This window comes from Mus caroli, unplaced genomic scaffold (genome assembly GCF_978045245.1).
Source record: "Mus caroli unplaced genomic scaffold, Mus_caroli_1 scaffold_11, whole genome shotgun sequence".
In the NCBI taxonomy this organism is placed as follows: domain Eukaryota; kingdom Metazoa; phylum Chordata; class Mammalia; order Rodentia; family Muridae; genus Mus; species Mus caroli.
The window spans coordinates 116,177,275-116,190,199 of record NW_028227266.1 but is presented as its reverse complement, the minus strand read 5'-3'; the positions used below and the strand labels follow the sequence as shown (position 1 = coordinate 116,190,199).

At 45.6% G+C, this 12,925-nt stretch overlaps 1 protein-coding gene across 10 annotated transcripts in view; it reads left to right on the top strand.

The window, feature by feature from the left end:
• Nucleotides 1–12,925, top strand: part of Rbms3 (RNA binding motif single stranded interacting protein 3) — a 1,312,983-nt gene that overhangs the window by 622,788 nt on the left and 677,270 nt on the right. For 2 of the 10 annotated variants that reach the window (XM_029481346.2, XM_029481347.2), the window contains exon 1: nt 11,198–12,123. The exons of the other annotated variants lie outside the window; for them this stretch is intronic. In XM_029481346.2, coding sequence (XP_029337206.2) covers nt 12,049–12,123 — 75 coding nt within the window. In that variant the 5' untranslated portion in view covers nt 11,198–12,048. Of the gene's footprint in view, nt 1–11,197; nt 12,124–12,925 lie in introns of those variants that run through there. 10 annotated transcript variants of the gene reach the window in all.

Below are 12,925 nucleotides of genomic sequence, written 5' to 3'. Positions count from 1 at the left end.
AGGGAGGGTCTAATGAGGCTTCATGGGAAGCCAAGGAAGAGTTTCAGAGAAGTCAGAGAGGGGATTATAGAAATTCATACCTTTGTATGTGTGTGTGTGTCTGTGTGTTTATGAGTGTACATGTATTTCTGTGTTTATGTACATTTGTATACATATGTGTTTTCATATGTTTAGGTCTGTCTTTGTGTCCATATGTTGTTTAAGTGCGTGGGCATATGCATATGTGCATAGTATGTATGTATGTATGTGTGTGTGTGTGTATATATATATATATATATATATATATATATATGTATATGTGTGTGTATACATCTGTGCATATGAGTATATAGCTATGTGTGTGAGTGTGTTCATATATGTGTACAGATGTGTCTATTTGTGTGTTTATGTATATATGTGTGCATACGTGAACGTACATGTGTAGTTTTGTGTATCTGTAGGCATGTATGTGTGTATATAAGTATGCAATGTAAGTGTACATGAGTGTATGTATAGTGTATGTAATTGTGTGTATATATGTGTGTGCATCTGTGTGTGTGTGAAGGTTAAAGATGACTTACTAATGTATACTATTCATACTTATTGTCAAAACTGAAATCTGAAAGCTCTTTCTGGCTGTGGGTGCCTTGAGAGCATGCAGTGGCCTGGCTTTAGTGACAGGGGATTTCTGTATTTCCTCCTGTTTGTATTTATGCTTTACTGTTACTATCTCTCTTCTCTGGTAGCTGGGTACTCACATTTGTTGAGGAAGTGATAAGGAGACCCCTCAGCTTGTTACGAGGTTAGAAGTTGCTCTTGGTAGGAGAAAATGTTTGCACCTGACTCTGTAGTCTAAGCAGCCTGAAATGCCATCCATCAGCCATTCTCCTCTCAAAGGGCAGGCCAGGCTACCCAGCACCTAGAAGGCATCCTGCTCAAAAGATGGATCGGGTGGGAAACTTGCAAGTCTGCAGAATGCAATTACCCAAGTGGAAAGTAAGCTAGGGCCATGCCAGCAGGCCCTTTCCATATGCTAGGGAAGAAACCACCAGCTCTGTTGAGACCAGCAGCCAGTATCTCACCTCCAGAAGTCACCAAAATGGCAACATTTAAAATGCCAAAGGAAAACTGAACCTGGTAAAACGCTCATATCCCTTCACTGGAAAATAAATACTATGAAAGCCTTGGGAGACTCAACCCTCCATGATCTTCGAGGAGAGAAACGTTTCTGGATGAAGAGGTCAAATATATCCACATCAGCTCCTCTCAGCAAGGCTGTGGAGTGACAGATAATCAGTAACACAGAAATTGACAAAAAGAGTCTTCCCAAAGCAAAGACGCTGAACCCAGAACACTTACCTACTTAGGCAGTTATAATAGACACTTACCTGGCTGCAATAGAATGCTCTTTTTACAGCCAGCTGATGGAGCAACCAAGTGACCTTGAGCTCTTTACCAAGAAAATAGGTGAATGTTTGGAGTTTGTGGCAAATAGAAGTAAGATGGGATTGGACAGGCCTTTAAAAGGCACCACATGACAAAGCAGTGTCAGATACACACAGCCTGGGTTCCATTTTACTATGGGGCCCTGGCCTGTCCCTGTTAACATTTGTACTTTCATCTGGAGGGTGACGTGTGTGTATGTGCGTGTATCTGTGCACATGTATGTGTGTGTCAGAGAGAGAGAGAGAGAGAGAGGAGAGACAGACAGAGACAGAGACACAGGCACAGAGAAATAGACAGACAGACAAGGGGGGGACATAGACCTAGACCAGAGGTCACAGGAAAAGAGGGTCTCTAACCCCTAACCCTAGGACTAGGGCTTACAGATGCACACTGTACACTCTTCTTTTGTACTGGCTCTAGTGATTGGGAGTCCGGCCCTCATTGTCTCATAGCAAGCACTTTCCCCACAGAGCCTTCTAATTAGCTTCCAGAAGGGTGACTATTAAAGAGGGGATAGAAGAATATTAGTCTCTGCATTATTATGCCATTCCCCTAGTACTCCAGCCACCCACCCCACCAGGCAGGGACTTGGTAATGCCATCAAGACACACTTTAGATAGATAGATAGATAGATAGATAGATAGATAGATAGATAGATAGATAGATAGATACACACATACATACATACATACATACATACATACATACATACATACATACATACATAGAGAGATATAGAAAGAGAGAGAGAGAGGGAGAGAGAGAGAGAGAGAGAGAGAGAGAGAGAGAGAGAGAGAGAGAGAGAGAGAGAGAGAGAGAGAGAGATATCAGTGTTTTCAGCCTATGTGAGGAATAAGGGAGAGGCACCTCTAGGCTAGATGTCTCTCTGGCTAGGTGCTGCCTTTAGAAGTGACATCCCTGGGTTTCTATGTAAGTCAGGTTCCTTCCCAGGCCCAGGAAAGCTGCCAGAACTCTCCAGTGCTCTTCCTGCAAATGGTTGTTTGAGGATGCATGCCTAATCCTGAACCCCGCTTGATCCCTCCTCCTCACCAGACACAGAAAGACACAGCTAGTTCTAAGGAGTCTTACTTGGCATTAAACAAAAAGGAAACTTGCCACAGTAGTTCCTTGGGATTCTCTCTGCCCCCAAATTCTGAGTGCAGGGAACCTGAGTTGTGAAGGCTGAAGGGGGTGAGGGAAGTTAACTGTACACAGCCAGGGCTCCCCTGTGGAAACAAGCCACCCCCTGATTCATCTCTCATGTTCCCAGCCCCTGTCACCCCTCACCCATCTCTGACAGCAGGGGACTAGGTTTAAGCTTCGGGCCAGACCTTCCCAGGGGACCTCCCATGAGGGGCAGAGGACATCCAAACATGCACCCTCTGAGCTCCCGCAGGGGTACACATTGGGCCACCTTCCCTGAACTCCCACGGCAGCAATTCTGTGGACTTGCTGATCGGATTCCTTAGCTCCTCTGTTTTGCTTTCTTTCTTGATGCTTTATGAGTTCATCTCTCACAGAGGGAATAGAGAACCAATTAGTTCACATTAATCCTGAGCCCTACAAACGGAGGGGAAGCATGCTACTGTTGTTTGGGGCCATAGCTTGGACTAATTACCTCCTAGTTTTACTAGCCCTATATAACAGGAGACTTTGTACACATTTTATGGGCAAGCTGGTTTTCTGAAAGACCGAAAGTCGAGTAGAGAATGAAATAGGTGCCAAGTTACAATCCCTCCTAAATAATACTCCTTAAGATGGGAAAGCTCTCCAGGGTTAAATTGCTAAAAACCAAGACTGTATAGGTGAACACTGACTTTCTAAGTGACCATTATTTGTCCATGTTCTTAGCATTTATGGGTCTTAGTAAACAGTCAGTATATTACGTTTGGTCACAAAGCTCCTGAAGGAAAAGACGTAATTATGCCTCGTGACTGTAATAAGAAAAGGATTCATCATGGGAAGCCTCCTGTGAGAGTGATGGGCATAGACGTTGCCAGGAGTGCCCGGAGTCTGAACTTATATCCATGTACAGAGGCACTCAAGTGTGTGCTATATATAGCCAGGAAGGTGATTGTCCTGAGTTCCCGTCTCTAAAACCCCCACAGAGAGCCAGGCACTGGGGCACCTCTGACTCCAGCACTGGGACATAAGAGACAAGAGGATTACTGGGGCTTGCTGCCTGCCAGTCCAGTCCCAGGTTCAGGGAGAGACCTTGTCTCAAAGGCATATGATGGAGAGCCACAATAGAGGACACCCGATGAGTGTCACTAACCCACTGATACACACGCACACATGCTCGCACACACACATATACACTACCAAAGTCTTCTTCCTCCTGATGGCACCCTATGGGTGCCAGTGAACTCACATACCACCCCTCAAGCAGGCTCATCTGTTTTAGCAGTTAGTATATCACAGTGCTGTGGGATATGTAAGCCATGACGTATCCTTGCAATGGTTAAGCATTCCTGTACCTCATGCCTGAGAAAACCTGAGACTCCAGTCAGAGTCCGTCTGGACAGCCGGTCCCTCAGGATAAGGTGCTGTCTGGTTTGTTTTGGAGTTTTGTTGCTGTTTTGTAATTTTTTTGTTTTGTTTTGTTTTATTTTAAACACTGAGGTATCTCCCCCGGGGTCAGAAAGATACTGCAGGTCACAGGGTAAAGAACAGACAAGAGTGAGCCAGGAACTCAAGACAAAGACAAGAAGGAATTCCTTTCCTTGGCCACAAGTTCAATGTTTTCCTTGGCAGAACTTTTCAGCTTTCTCTATTCTTTATATTGCAATCAGACCACAAATCAGCTCACCTATTTACGCCGTGAGAAGTGTGCTGGTAGAAAAGGCGAAAAATTAGAAAACGATGCAATCTCATGACTTGTACCTTTCAGACTATGCATGGTAAAGGAATGTGTTTTATTTTTTAAGGTTGACTGTGGAGGATATTGTTATAAATGGCAATCAAAATGATTAGGAAAATGCAATGTGTGAAGCAAACTTTCGGGACACCAAATGTCATGACTTAGTCACAATAACCATGAAATTTGAAGATGTTGCTCTACTCGGAAGGTTGAGCCTTGCACTTGCTGGCCACGGATGCGCAAGTTTTGCCAATCAGCATTTGTTCATGGCGTATCTTTCAGGCCCGTTGGCCCCGCCCATTTCATCTTATCTTGTACCTGGGTTTGTTCTCTCTCAACTGAATCTTCTTCATCTGTGCTTCTTGCACGTTCTTCTGGGTGTGCAGGGGTATGGTGTATGTGCACACATGTGTACATGTGTGTGCATTCACCCCCCTCTGTGTGTGTGTATGTGTGTGTGTGTATGTGTGTGTGTGTATGTGTATGTTTGTGTGTATGTGTGTGTATGTGTTTGTGTGTATGTGTGTGTGTATATATGTGTGTGTATGTGCATGTGTGTATGTGTGTGTGTCTATGTGTGTATGTATGTTTGTGTGTCTATGTGTGTGTCTGTGTGTGTAGAAGGCAGTAGATGCTGGATTTTTTTTTTTTTTGAGATATGGTCTCACTATTCTGAAACTTGAATATTGGCTAAGGTGGCTCTCCTGGGAGCCCCAAGGTTGCACCTGTCCTGCCTCCCCAGCAATGAAATTACAAGTGAGTTCCTCTGGGCTTGGCTCTTAGTACGCATACTCTAGGAACAGAATTCCTGTCCTGTATCGTGTGTGTTGGGCACTTGATCCAAAGAGCTATTATTTCCCTATTTCCTTACAGAGCACTCTGTGATGTCAAGAAAGGGCCCACACAAGTCATTTCAGATAGCAATTTGTTGTATTTAGAAAACCCCAAATTTCCCTAATACTAAGAGGAAACAATCAGCTTAAAGTTAGAAAATAACACACCTCTGGGAATACCATTCAGACGTATGTCAGGGGCATGCTGTGGCTTTGGAAAATCTTTTGGAATCTGTGTCCCCTGTAAGACCTGTCCCTGTGGCAGTGGGTCAGCCATGAGTGCAGATGCCAGACTGAGAAAATAAAAACAGAGTACCCACCTGAATCAGAATCTCCACTAAGCAATGCATCCTCTTTCTAAATATGGCCCAGAGAGTCCATGGACATATCACCTCTACTACCTAGATTATACCCATGTCTTTAATCTATTCCTCAAAATTCAAATTTACCAGAGAACCTGTGTTTTATCTGGTAATTCCACATAGTAATCTTTTAGTATGAATTTTTGTCAATCTGGCTCTCCCCAACCCCCCCCAGTTAAAAATCAACCCAACCAAATTAAATCTAGGTGTATCAACTAAACCTGTTCAGACATTGGCAACCAGAAGCTAAAAACTCAATAAAAATGCTAACGTTTCTTTGAGAAAATTGTTTCTCACTTGGCAGAACATCCAGCCATCTCTGCCATCTTCGTCTTCCTCTGCTTTCTGTTCTCCTCAACTTCTTCTTCCTCTGCTTCTTCCTCCTCCTCTTCCTCTGCCTTTTCCTTCTCTTCTGCTTCATCTTCTCTTCTTCCTCTCCCTCTGCTTCCTCCTCTTCCTCTGCTTCCTCCTCCTCTACTCCCTCCTCCTCTTCCTTCTCCTCTGCTTCTTTCTCAGAGTCCTCTTCCTCTTCTCCTTCCTCCTCCTTTCTTTGCTCATCCATTTCCTTAATAAACATGTTATTAAATCTCATAAACCATTGTACTCGGCAATATAACCTGAAGAAGGTACCTGAATTTCCTGTCTGTGGAGCTGAGAGATGAAAGGAAGAAATGCCTAAACAGGAACAATAGCAGAAGATGTGCTTAAACCATGTAGCCATATAAAGGTTCTGCATCAACCACGGTAGTCCTTGGTAACAACTGTCCCAGCAATTCCAGTCCCAGGAGATCTGCTACCCTCTTTTGGCCTCTTTAGGAACTGTGCATATATCATGTACACACACACACACACACACACACACACACACACAGAGAGAGAGAGAGAGAGAGAGAGAGAGAGAGAGAGACCCATACAATTAAATAAACAAATCTCTATAAGTAAAAGAATCACCCAGCATCATGGGTGTCCTCCCTGATGATAGTTTCTTGTTTTTCTTTCCCTTGACGTTATGTCTTGTCTGTTTGCTCTGCCTGTCATTTTCCTTTGGCCAAGTCTGTGTATTCATTACCTTTCTTATTGACTTGACAGAATATCTGATGAAAACAACTTAAGGAAGGGATGCTTTATTTTGGATCAGGATTTGAAAATACCATCCACTGTGGAGGGGAAGGCAGGAAAGCAAGGACTTGAGGCAGCTGGGTCACACCGTCTTTGTAGTCAGGAGCAGAGGGGGAGAAAGAGACAGATGTGTGTGTGTGTGTGTGCTGATGCTTAGCTATCATTTTTTACTCAGCCCTTGACCCTATCTCATGGAGCAGCATGAGCACATTTAGGGTTGGTCTTTGTGTCTCTAGTAACCTAATCTAGAGGTCCTGTCACAGACATACCTCTAGCTTTCCCCCAGAGACTCTAAATTCTGTAGAGAGGCAGTGAAACTTAGCCATCATAGTCTGTATAATGAAAGTGTAGTAAGTCACTCCGAAGGAGGATGCAGGTTGTCTTCAGGTGGACAGCATGGAGACAAACCATGGATGTCTGTCTGTCTCTGTTCCTCGGACATTCATTCCAGCACCCCCGCTACTCCACCTTCGTGTGGGGTGTTTGCCACAGCCACGCCATTTTAGAAGTCAGAGCTTGTCTTCAGTGGGCTCTCTCCTGCCACACTGTACATCTCAGGAACCTGGGAGCACCTATGCTCTCTGATGCCCTTTGCTGCCTCGGAATTTGTTGGCTAGTTGGCAGTTATGGCACAGAAGACTTCTGATTTAGAGAGTGACTCAAACCAGTTGCCTCCTACTTCCACTTAACCATTTAAATGGAGAGTATGATTGTTTCCTCAGAGTACAAATACAATAGACATTATTCTGATAGGAGCATTCTGCTTCCTGATTGGCCACAGCTACTGGTGTGCCTAAAACTTGTCTGTGTAAGGGACAACATTGGTTTTCACAATTCTTATAATGCACTTGGCATAACTTGGCTTCTGAAAAGCCTTAAGTGCGCAATGGAGATTCTGAGGCTAACGGCCACAGATGCCCAGGAACATTCCAATAATCCCATGAAATAGAACAGCAGTTTGGAATGTAGCAATCTGTGTAGGAATTGTTGATAGCACCCATTCAGGCTGAGGATCTCACACAGAAATACGCTATTGCTCTGAGTGAGGAATTAATTTGTTTTAGACTTTTTGTTTGTAAATAAGACAGTGTTTCCTCCAGGGAATCTCCAGAGCCCGTCCTTTCAAGGTGAACACCAATGTCCTTGATCAGGACTGGTGAAGGGGCCTTGGAAGCTGCACTTCCCAGCGTGAAGGTGCCCAGTGAGTCACGTGGGATGGCAGTGCCCTAAAGTAGATGCCTGCCCCTCAGGTTGGAAGCTGTGGACGGAATCCCACTACAACACTCTCCACTAACAGCTTAGCAGTCCACATCAATCCCTTCCCAAGTATTGTCGCTAAAGTGACTTCTCTCCTTGCTGCAACTAAAGAACTGACAGGAGCAACTTGAAGAAGGAAGAGTTTGTTATGCTCACAGTTTGAGGCTCCAGGCTGTCATGGTGTCTGAGAAGGAGGCTAGTAGTCACAGAGTGTCCACAGTCAGGAAGCAGAGAGAGATGACCACTGGTGTCCAGCTTGCTTTCTCCTTTTTGCTAGGTCCAGGAGCCCAGCTAATGGCTTGGTGACACCCATATTGAGGTTGGGTCTTTCCACCTCAATTAACCTAACCTTGAGAATCCCTCACAGACACGCCCAGAGGTTTATAGTCTCCTATGTGATTCTAGGTCCTGTCAAGTTCTCACCATTGACCATCACATCAAACCCAGGGTGACTTAGCTGGGGATTTCCCTCTCCAGCCCTGTCTTGGGGTCTTTGCCCCTTGATGGCTTCATGGCATCCTTTGGGCTGTGGCAAAACACACTCTTGAGATATAGAAAATTTCCTATGTCTGCCATTTCCTCTGGTTGGCTTGCTTTCTCCCCACCCCCAAGGGTTCAGGCTGGCATCTAATGGAATATGTATGACACGTTAAAGGTATCCCCGAGTTCTTCAGGTGTTTATCTTAACTGATCCTCACGAACTATAGGAAGCGGATAGGGACATTAGAAGAATGAAGAAACTGAGGCATATGGAGTTTGCAGAGGAGGTTGGCAGGAATGGAGTCACCCGTCAAGGCTTTGAACACTAAACACTCCAATGGCACCAAAACCCAGGACTTGGTCCATACTCAGCTTTGACCTCAAAGATCCTTAGGGGAGCAGTTTCTTAACAATGCTTCTTAAAGCCAAACCCCAGTGTCTATGCTTCCCCTTGCTTTAAGTCTCCTCACTCCACCTACAAGCTCCTGGCGTTCGACCTCATGCATGTATTCTTCGGCATACACCCCTCACTGGGATCTGTGCTGTCAAAGAAGAAGCAGTTTTTGGCCTCTGTGTCTCTATACACCCTGTACCAAGGTCAATGCCTAGGCGATGACAAAGAGTGAAATGGATGGGCTAGCTCTATGGCTCAGCGGTTAAGGGTGCTCGTCACCATGACTAACTATCTGAGTTCAATCCCAGCAAAGGAACCTACACGTTAGAGCAGAGAAAAGCAACTCCCAAAGCTTGGGTCCCGACCTCTACACACAGATGTATGTGCAATATATGATAAATGAACATAAATTTCAAATGTTCTTAAAAGAATGAAATGGCCCAAAAGCCCACCAGGAGTCAAGGGACAAACCGTTTATTATGTCCAGGATATTTTGTTCTCCAAGCATGTCAGAACACATGCTTTGTGTCTGGCCTTGCTAGTTCTTCAGGCTACGGAGGAGGCTATGGCCTGCTGTTCTGAGTTTAGAAGGTCGTGGGAGAAACCAACTCAGGGAAAACCAACTATACCTTGGGAAGTGAGGGTTTCAGGAAGCCTGCTTCAGGGGGCATGTTCATGCTGGCAGAGGATGCCCGGTGTGAGCTTGGCGATCACCAACATGACCTCTGCTCAGTGGGACTCGGAGCTGGACCATGACGTGCGAAGAGTGGAATTTACAATCTGATGCCAAGCAGAAAGGAAGGACCAATGAGATTCTCAGATCCTTGACAAGTTCCCTAGAGAGGGAGATGTGGCCAGAAGACTTTGAGATTGGTGCCTGATTTCAGTTGCTGTCCTTCTCCATTTTATGGATGGGATAACTGAGGTCCGTGGGTGAAACTGTCTTGATATGTTTCCATTACAGGTTTCCCATACCTACCCTCCAACCCAAGTTCTGATTTTTGTCCTCAAGAGATAGCTGTGTTGGTAGGAGTGCTTGCCCATTGTGGGCAGGGTCCTAGGTTCCACAGCCAGTGTCCACAGGAACCTGACTCAATCATTAATTTATACCTTCAATACCAGTGCTAGGGGATGGAAGGCAGGAGAATCAGAAGCCAAAGTCATTCCGTTTCACAGCAAGTTTTAAGAGCAGCTTGGGGTATCTGAGACCCTGTCTTTTAAAAAAGAGAAACACACACACACACACACACACAGAGAGAGAGAGAGAGAGAGAGAGAGAGAATCGGCATAAAACCCAATGTGATGTCTCTGTGTCCTTGTCTTTCTGCTGGTACACAGATTTCAGAGCTGAGCTTCCTGGAGCTAAGGAGCCCAGGAGCCTAGGCTGTTACCCCATGAGTGGCAGGTGGGAATTAATGCAGAGGTGGCATCCTGTGTGTTGCAGTTTCAATTCTCCCTCCATGTGAGGAAACTGCCTTTGTACCTGTAGTCTTTTATCTGAAAGGACGGCTGGAGTGTTCGGCAGACTTGGGGGAGTGGAGAGGCACAGAGGCTGGCTGCCCACGCTCCGGGCATGCGTGAGCACTCCCAGCAAAACACAGCTGGCACAGCTAATTTTAGCCTCACTGCCGCCTTGCAGAGAAACCCTTTAAGGAGATCTATCTTCTCTGAAACAATCTGTATTATAATGTAGCAGCTGATCAACGTGTCAGAATATTATTATGGGTGGGGGGAAAAACTCTGACAAGTAATTATGAGTTTTTGTTCAATTTTTTTGTGTGCAATACTTACAGAGCCACGAAAGCATTGAGAAAGAGCAAGTAAGAGAAAGAGAGAGAGAGAGAAAGAGAGAGAGAGACGTTATTTTATTTTCCAATAAGCGAATAAATGTAAAGATCACTTTGATTTTATTTTTAAGAGATGGATAAAGCCACAACACAATTATTTGTGATTAAGTCAACCCCCTTGTTGAGATGGGGCTTTTCTTCCCCACAGAGGTACCCAGCTGAGAATCCCCACTTTTTCTCCTCTCTTGAGAATCCTCCAAAACATCGGTTTCATCTTCAGGTCCTGGGTTCATCTGGCTTTTAATGTGTTAACAGATTTTGAAAAAGCCTTGAATACACTTTTCTCCCTACTTAACTAGAAAGGTTGGCACGTGTGTGTAAATACACACACACACACACACACACACACACACACACACACACACACACACATTTCTCCTTCCCTCATGCTCCTCTCACAGGGCAGGATCTGTTTTGTTCATCAATGCCATGCCTCACCTCTGGGAACTTGGCGATTGAAGAGGAGAAGCAGCTTAGGAGCTTGGGAGCACTGGTCGGAGCAGGGCAGGGAGGCTGGGCCATGCCCCACCCAGGCACTTCACAGACAAGCTGGGGTTCGGTTCCACCCGCTGCTCGGCTGCAGACGCTGCACACTGTGCTATTCCAGATAGCTAGCGGAGGGGTGGCAGCAGCCTCTTTCTTTCTTTTTCTTCTTCTTTTTCGTCTTCTTTTCCCCCCCTTGGAGGAAATACTGCAGCCTTCTGGACTGCGTGCCCTGCTCCCTGGAGAGGCTTTCTCAGTTCCACCCACTGGCTGGAAGGAGGGGAAGTGAGTGAGAGGGGCAAGGCCAGCCGGAACACACCATGTCACTCTGGGAACCAGACAGCAGCAACTAAGCCTGCACGGGTTTCTTTTTCTTTTCTTTATTTTTTTCTTTTTTCTTTTTTTTTCCCAGGTTTTTTTCCTTTCCGTTCTTTTTCTTTTTGTCCGTTGTTTCTTTTCCTTTTTTCTTCTTTTTATTAAAATTTCCTTTTTCCGCGGTGGGAAAGAGACACAGGAGAGAACGAAAGCTGTACTGCAAGGATTCCGAGTTGTGCTAAAGGATCTTTTTCTTTTTTTTTTTTTCTCCTCCTTCGCCTTTACAAGCGCCTGCGATTGACACCACTAGAGACAGGCTGGTTACAGAGCAAACTGCTTCATCCGGACTGGACCGGGCAGCAGGGAGGAACCAGGCAGGCAAGAACTGGGGAAGCAGTCTGGGGGTTTCGCTACGGATCTCAACCCCCATCTGTTTTTGTTTTCTTTTTCTTTTTCTCTTTTCTTTTTGGCTCTTTTGTTTTGCTTTGCTTTGGTTTTTTTGGTTGTTTTAAATTCCTCACGGTGTTGGAACTAGTGAGGCTGGAGTCTGAGAAGCCTCAGCAGTCACCCAGACTGCCAGGGACAGTGGATTAAGAGAAAGAAGCTCGCCTGCCTGGGGCATCATACACCCTGTTATTCAGTTTCCTGCCTCGGAGATAAAGATCCCAGCTACATGGGCAAACGCCCGGATCAGCCACAAATGTACCCCCAGTACACCTACTACTGTCCTCAGTACCTCCAAACCAAGGTATGGCTGGACCCGCGGGCTTCACAAGGCAGCGTGGTGCCTGGCGCTCCTCCGGAGCGTGGCAGTCGGACCCTTCCCTCACCCTAGCCCCCATCCCCTCTGCCAACCTCTTTCAAATTACTAACAGTAGGAACGGAGTTAACAAGCCAGAGGAAGAAGGGAGAGGAAGCCCCGGAGTGTAGCTTTCTCTTTAAAGACAGGGGACTTTCAATGGAATGTTCTTTTGTTATTTAGCTGCAGAAATGCCGGTGAGATGGTTGAAGTCTTATGCAGGTGAGCAGGGATTTTTAGAAACGAGGTCCCAACAGACGTTCTCAGGGGCGAGAATATTGTTTTAGGAGCTTTTCTAGCGAGCTGTTCTTTGTGTGTGAATCTCAAAGATTTGGGTACCCCCCTCCCTTTCCCCCTTCCTTACAGAAAACACTCTGGGGTGGGGGCCACTTAAACTTTTCATGGCCTAGTGAATGAGGAAAGAGGAGCGCCAGGAGGCACCCACCAAAGTCTTTCAGAGTTTGTTGAGCATTTTTTTTTTTTTTTTGGTTTGGACTGTATTTTATGTGAAGGCTGACTGAGATGCTTTGGGGGGGCTAAAAGAACTAGAGGCTTAGCATCCATAGCTTTTACTTTTAGACTGGCCTGGCCCCCACCCCCACCCTTCAGTTACCACTAGGAAGTCTGGGTCTGGAAAAAAAAAAGCATGGGATGTAACTGATAATAATTGGACTTGAATTGGTTAAAGACTTTGGGCTTTGTGCGAGCATGTGCTTAAGTGATCATTAGGGGCCTGGAGGCAAGCCCACTA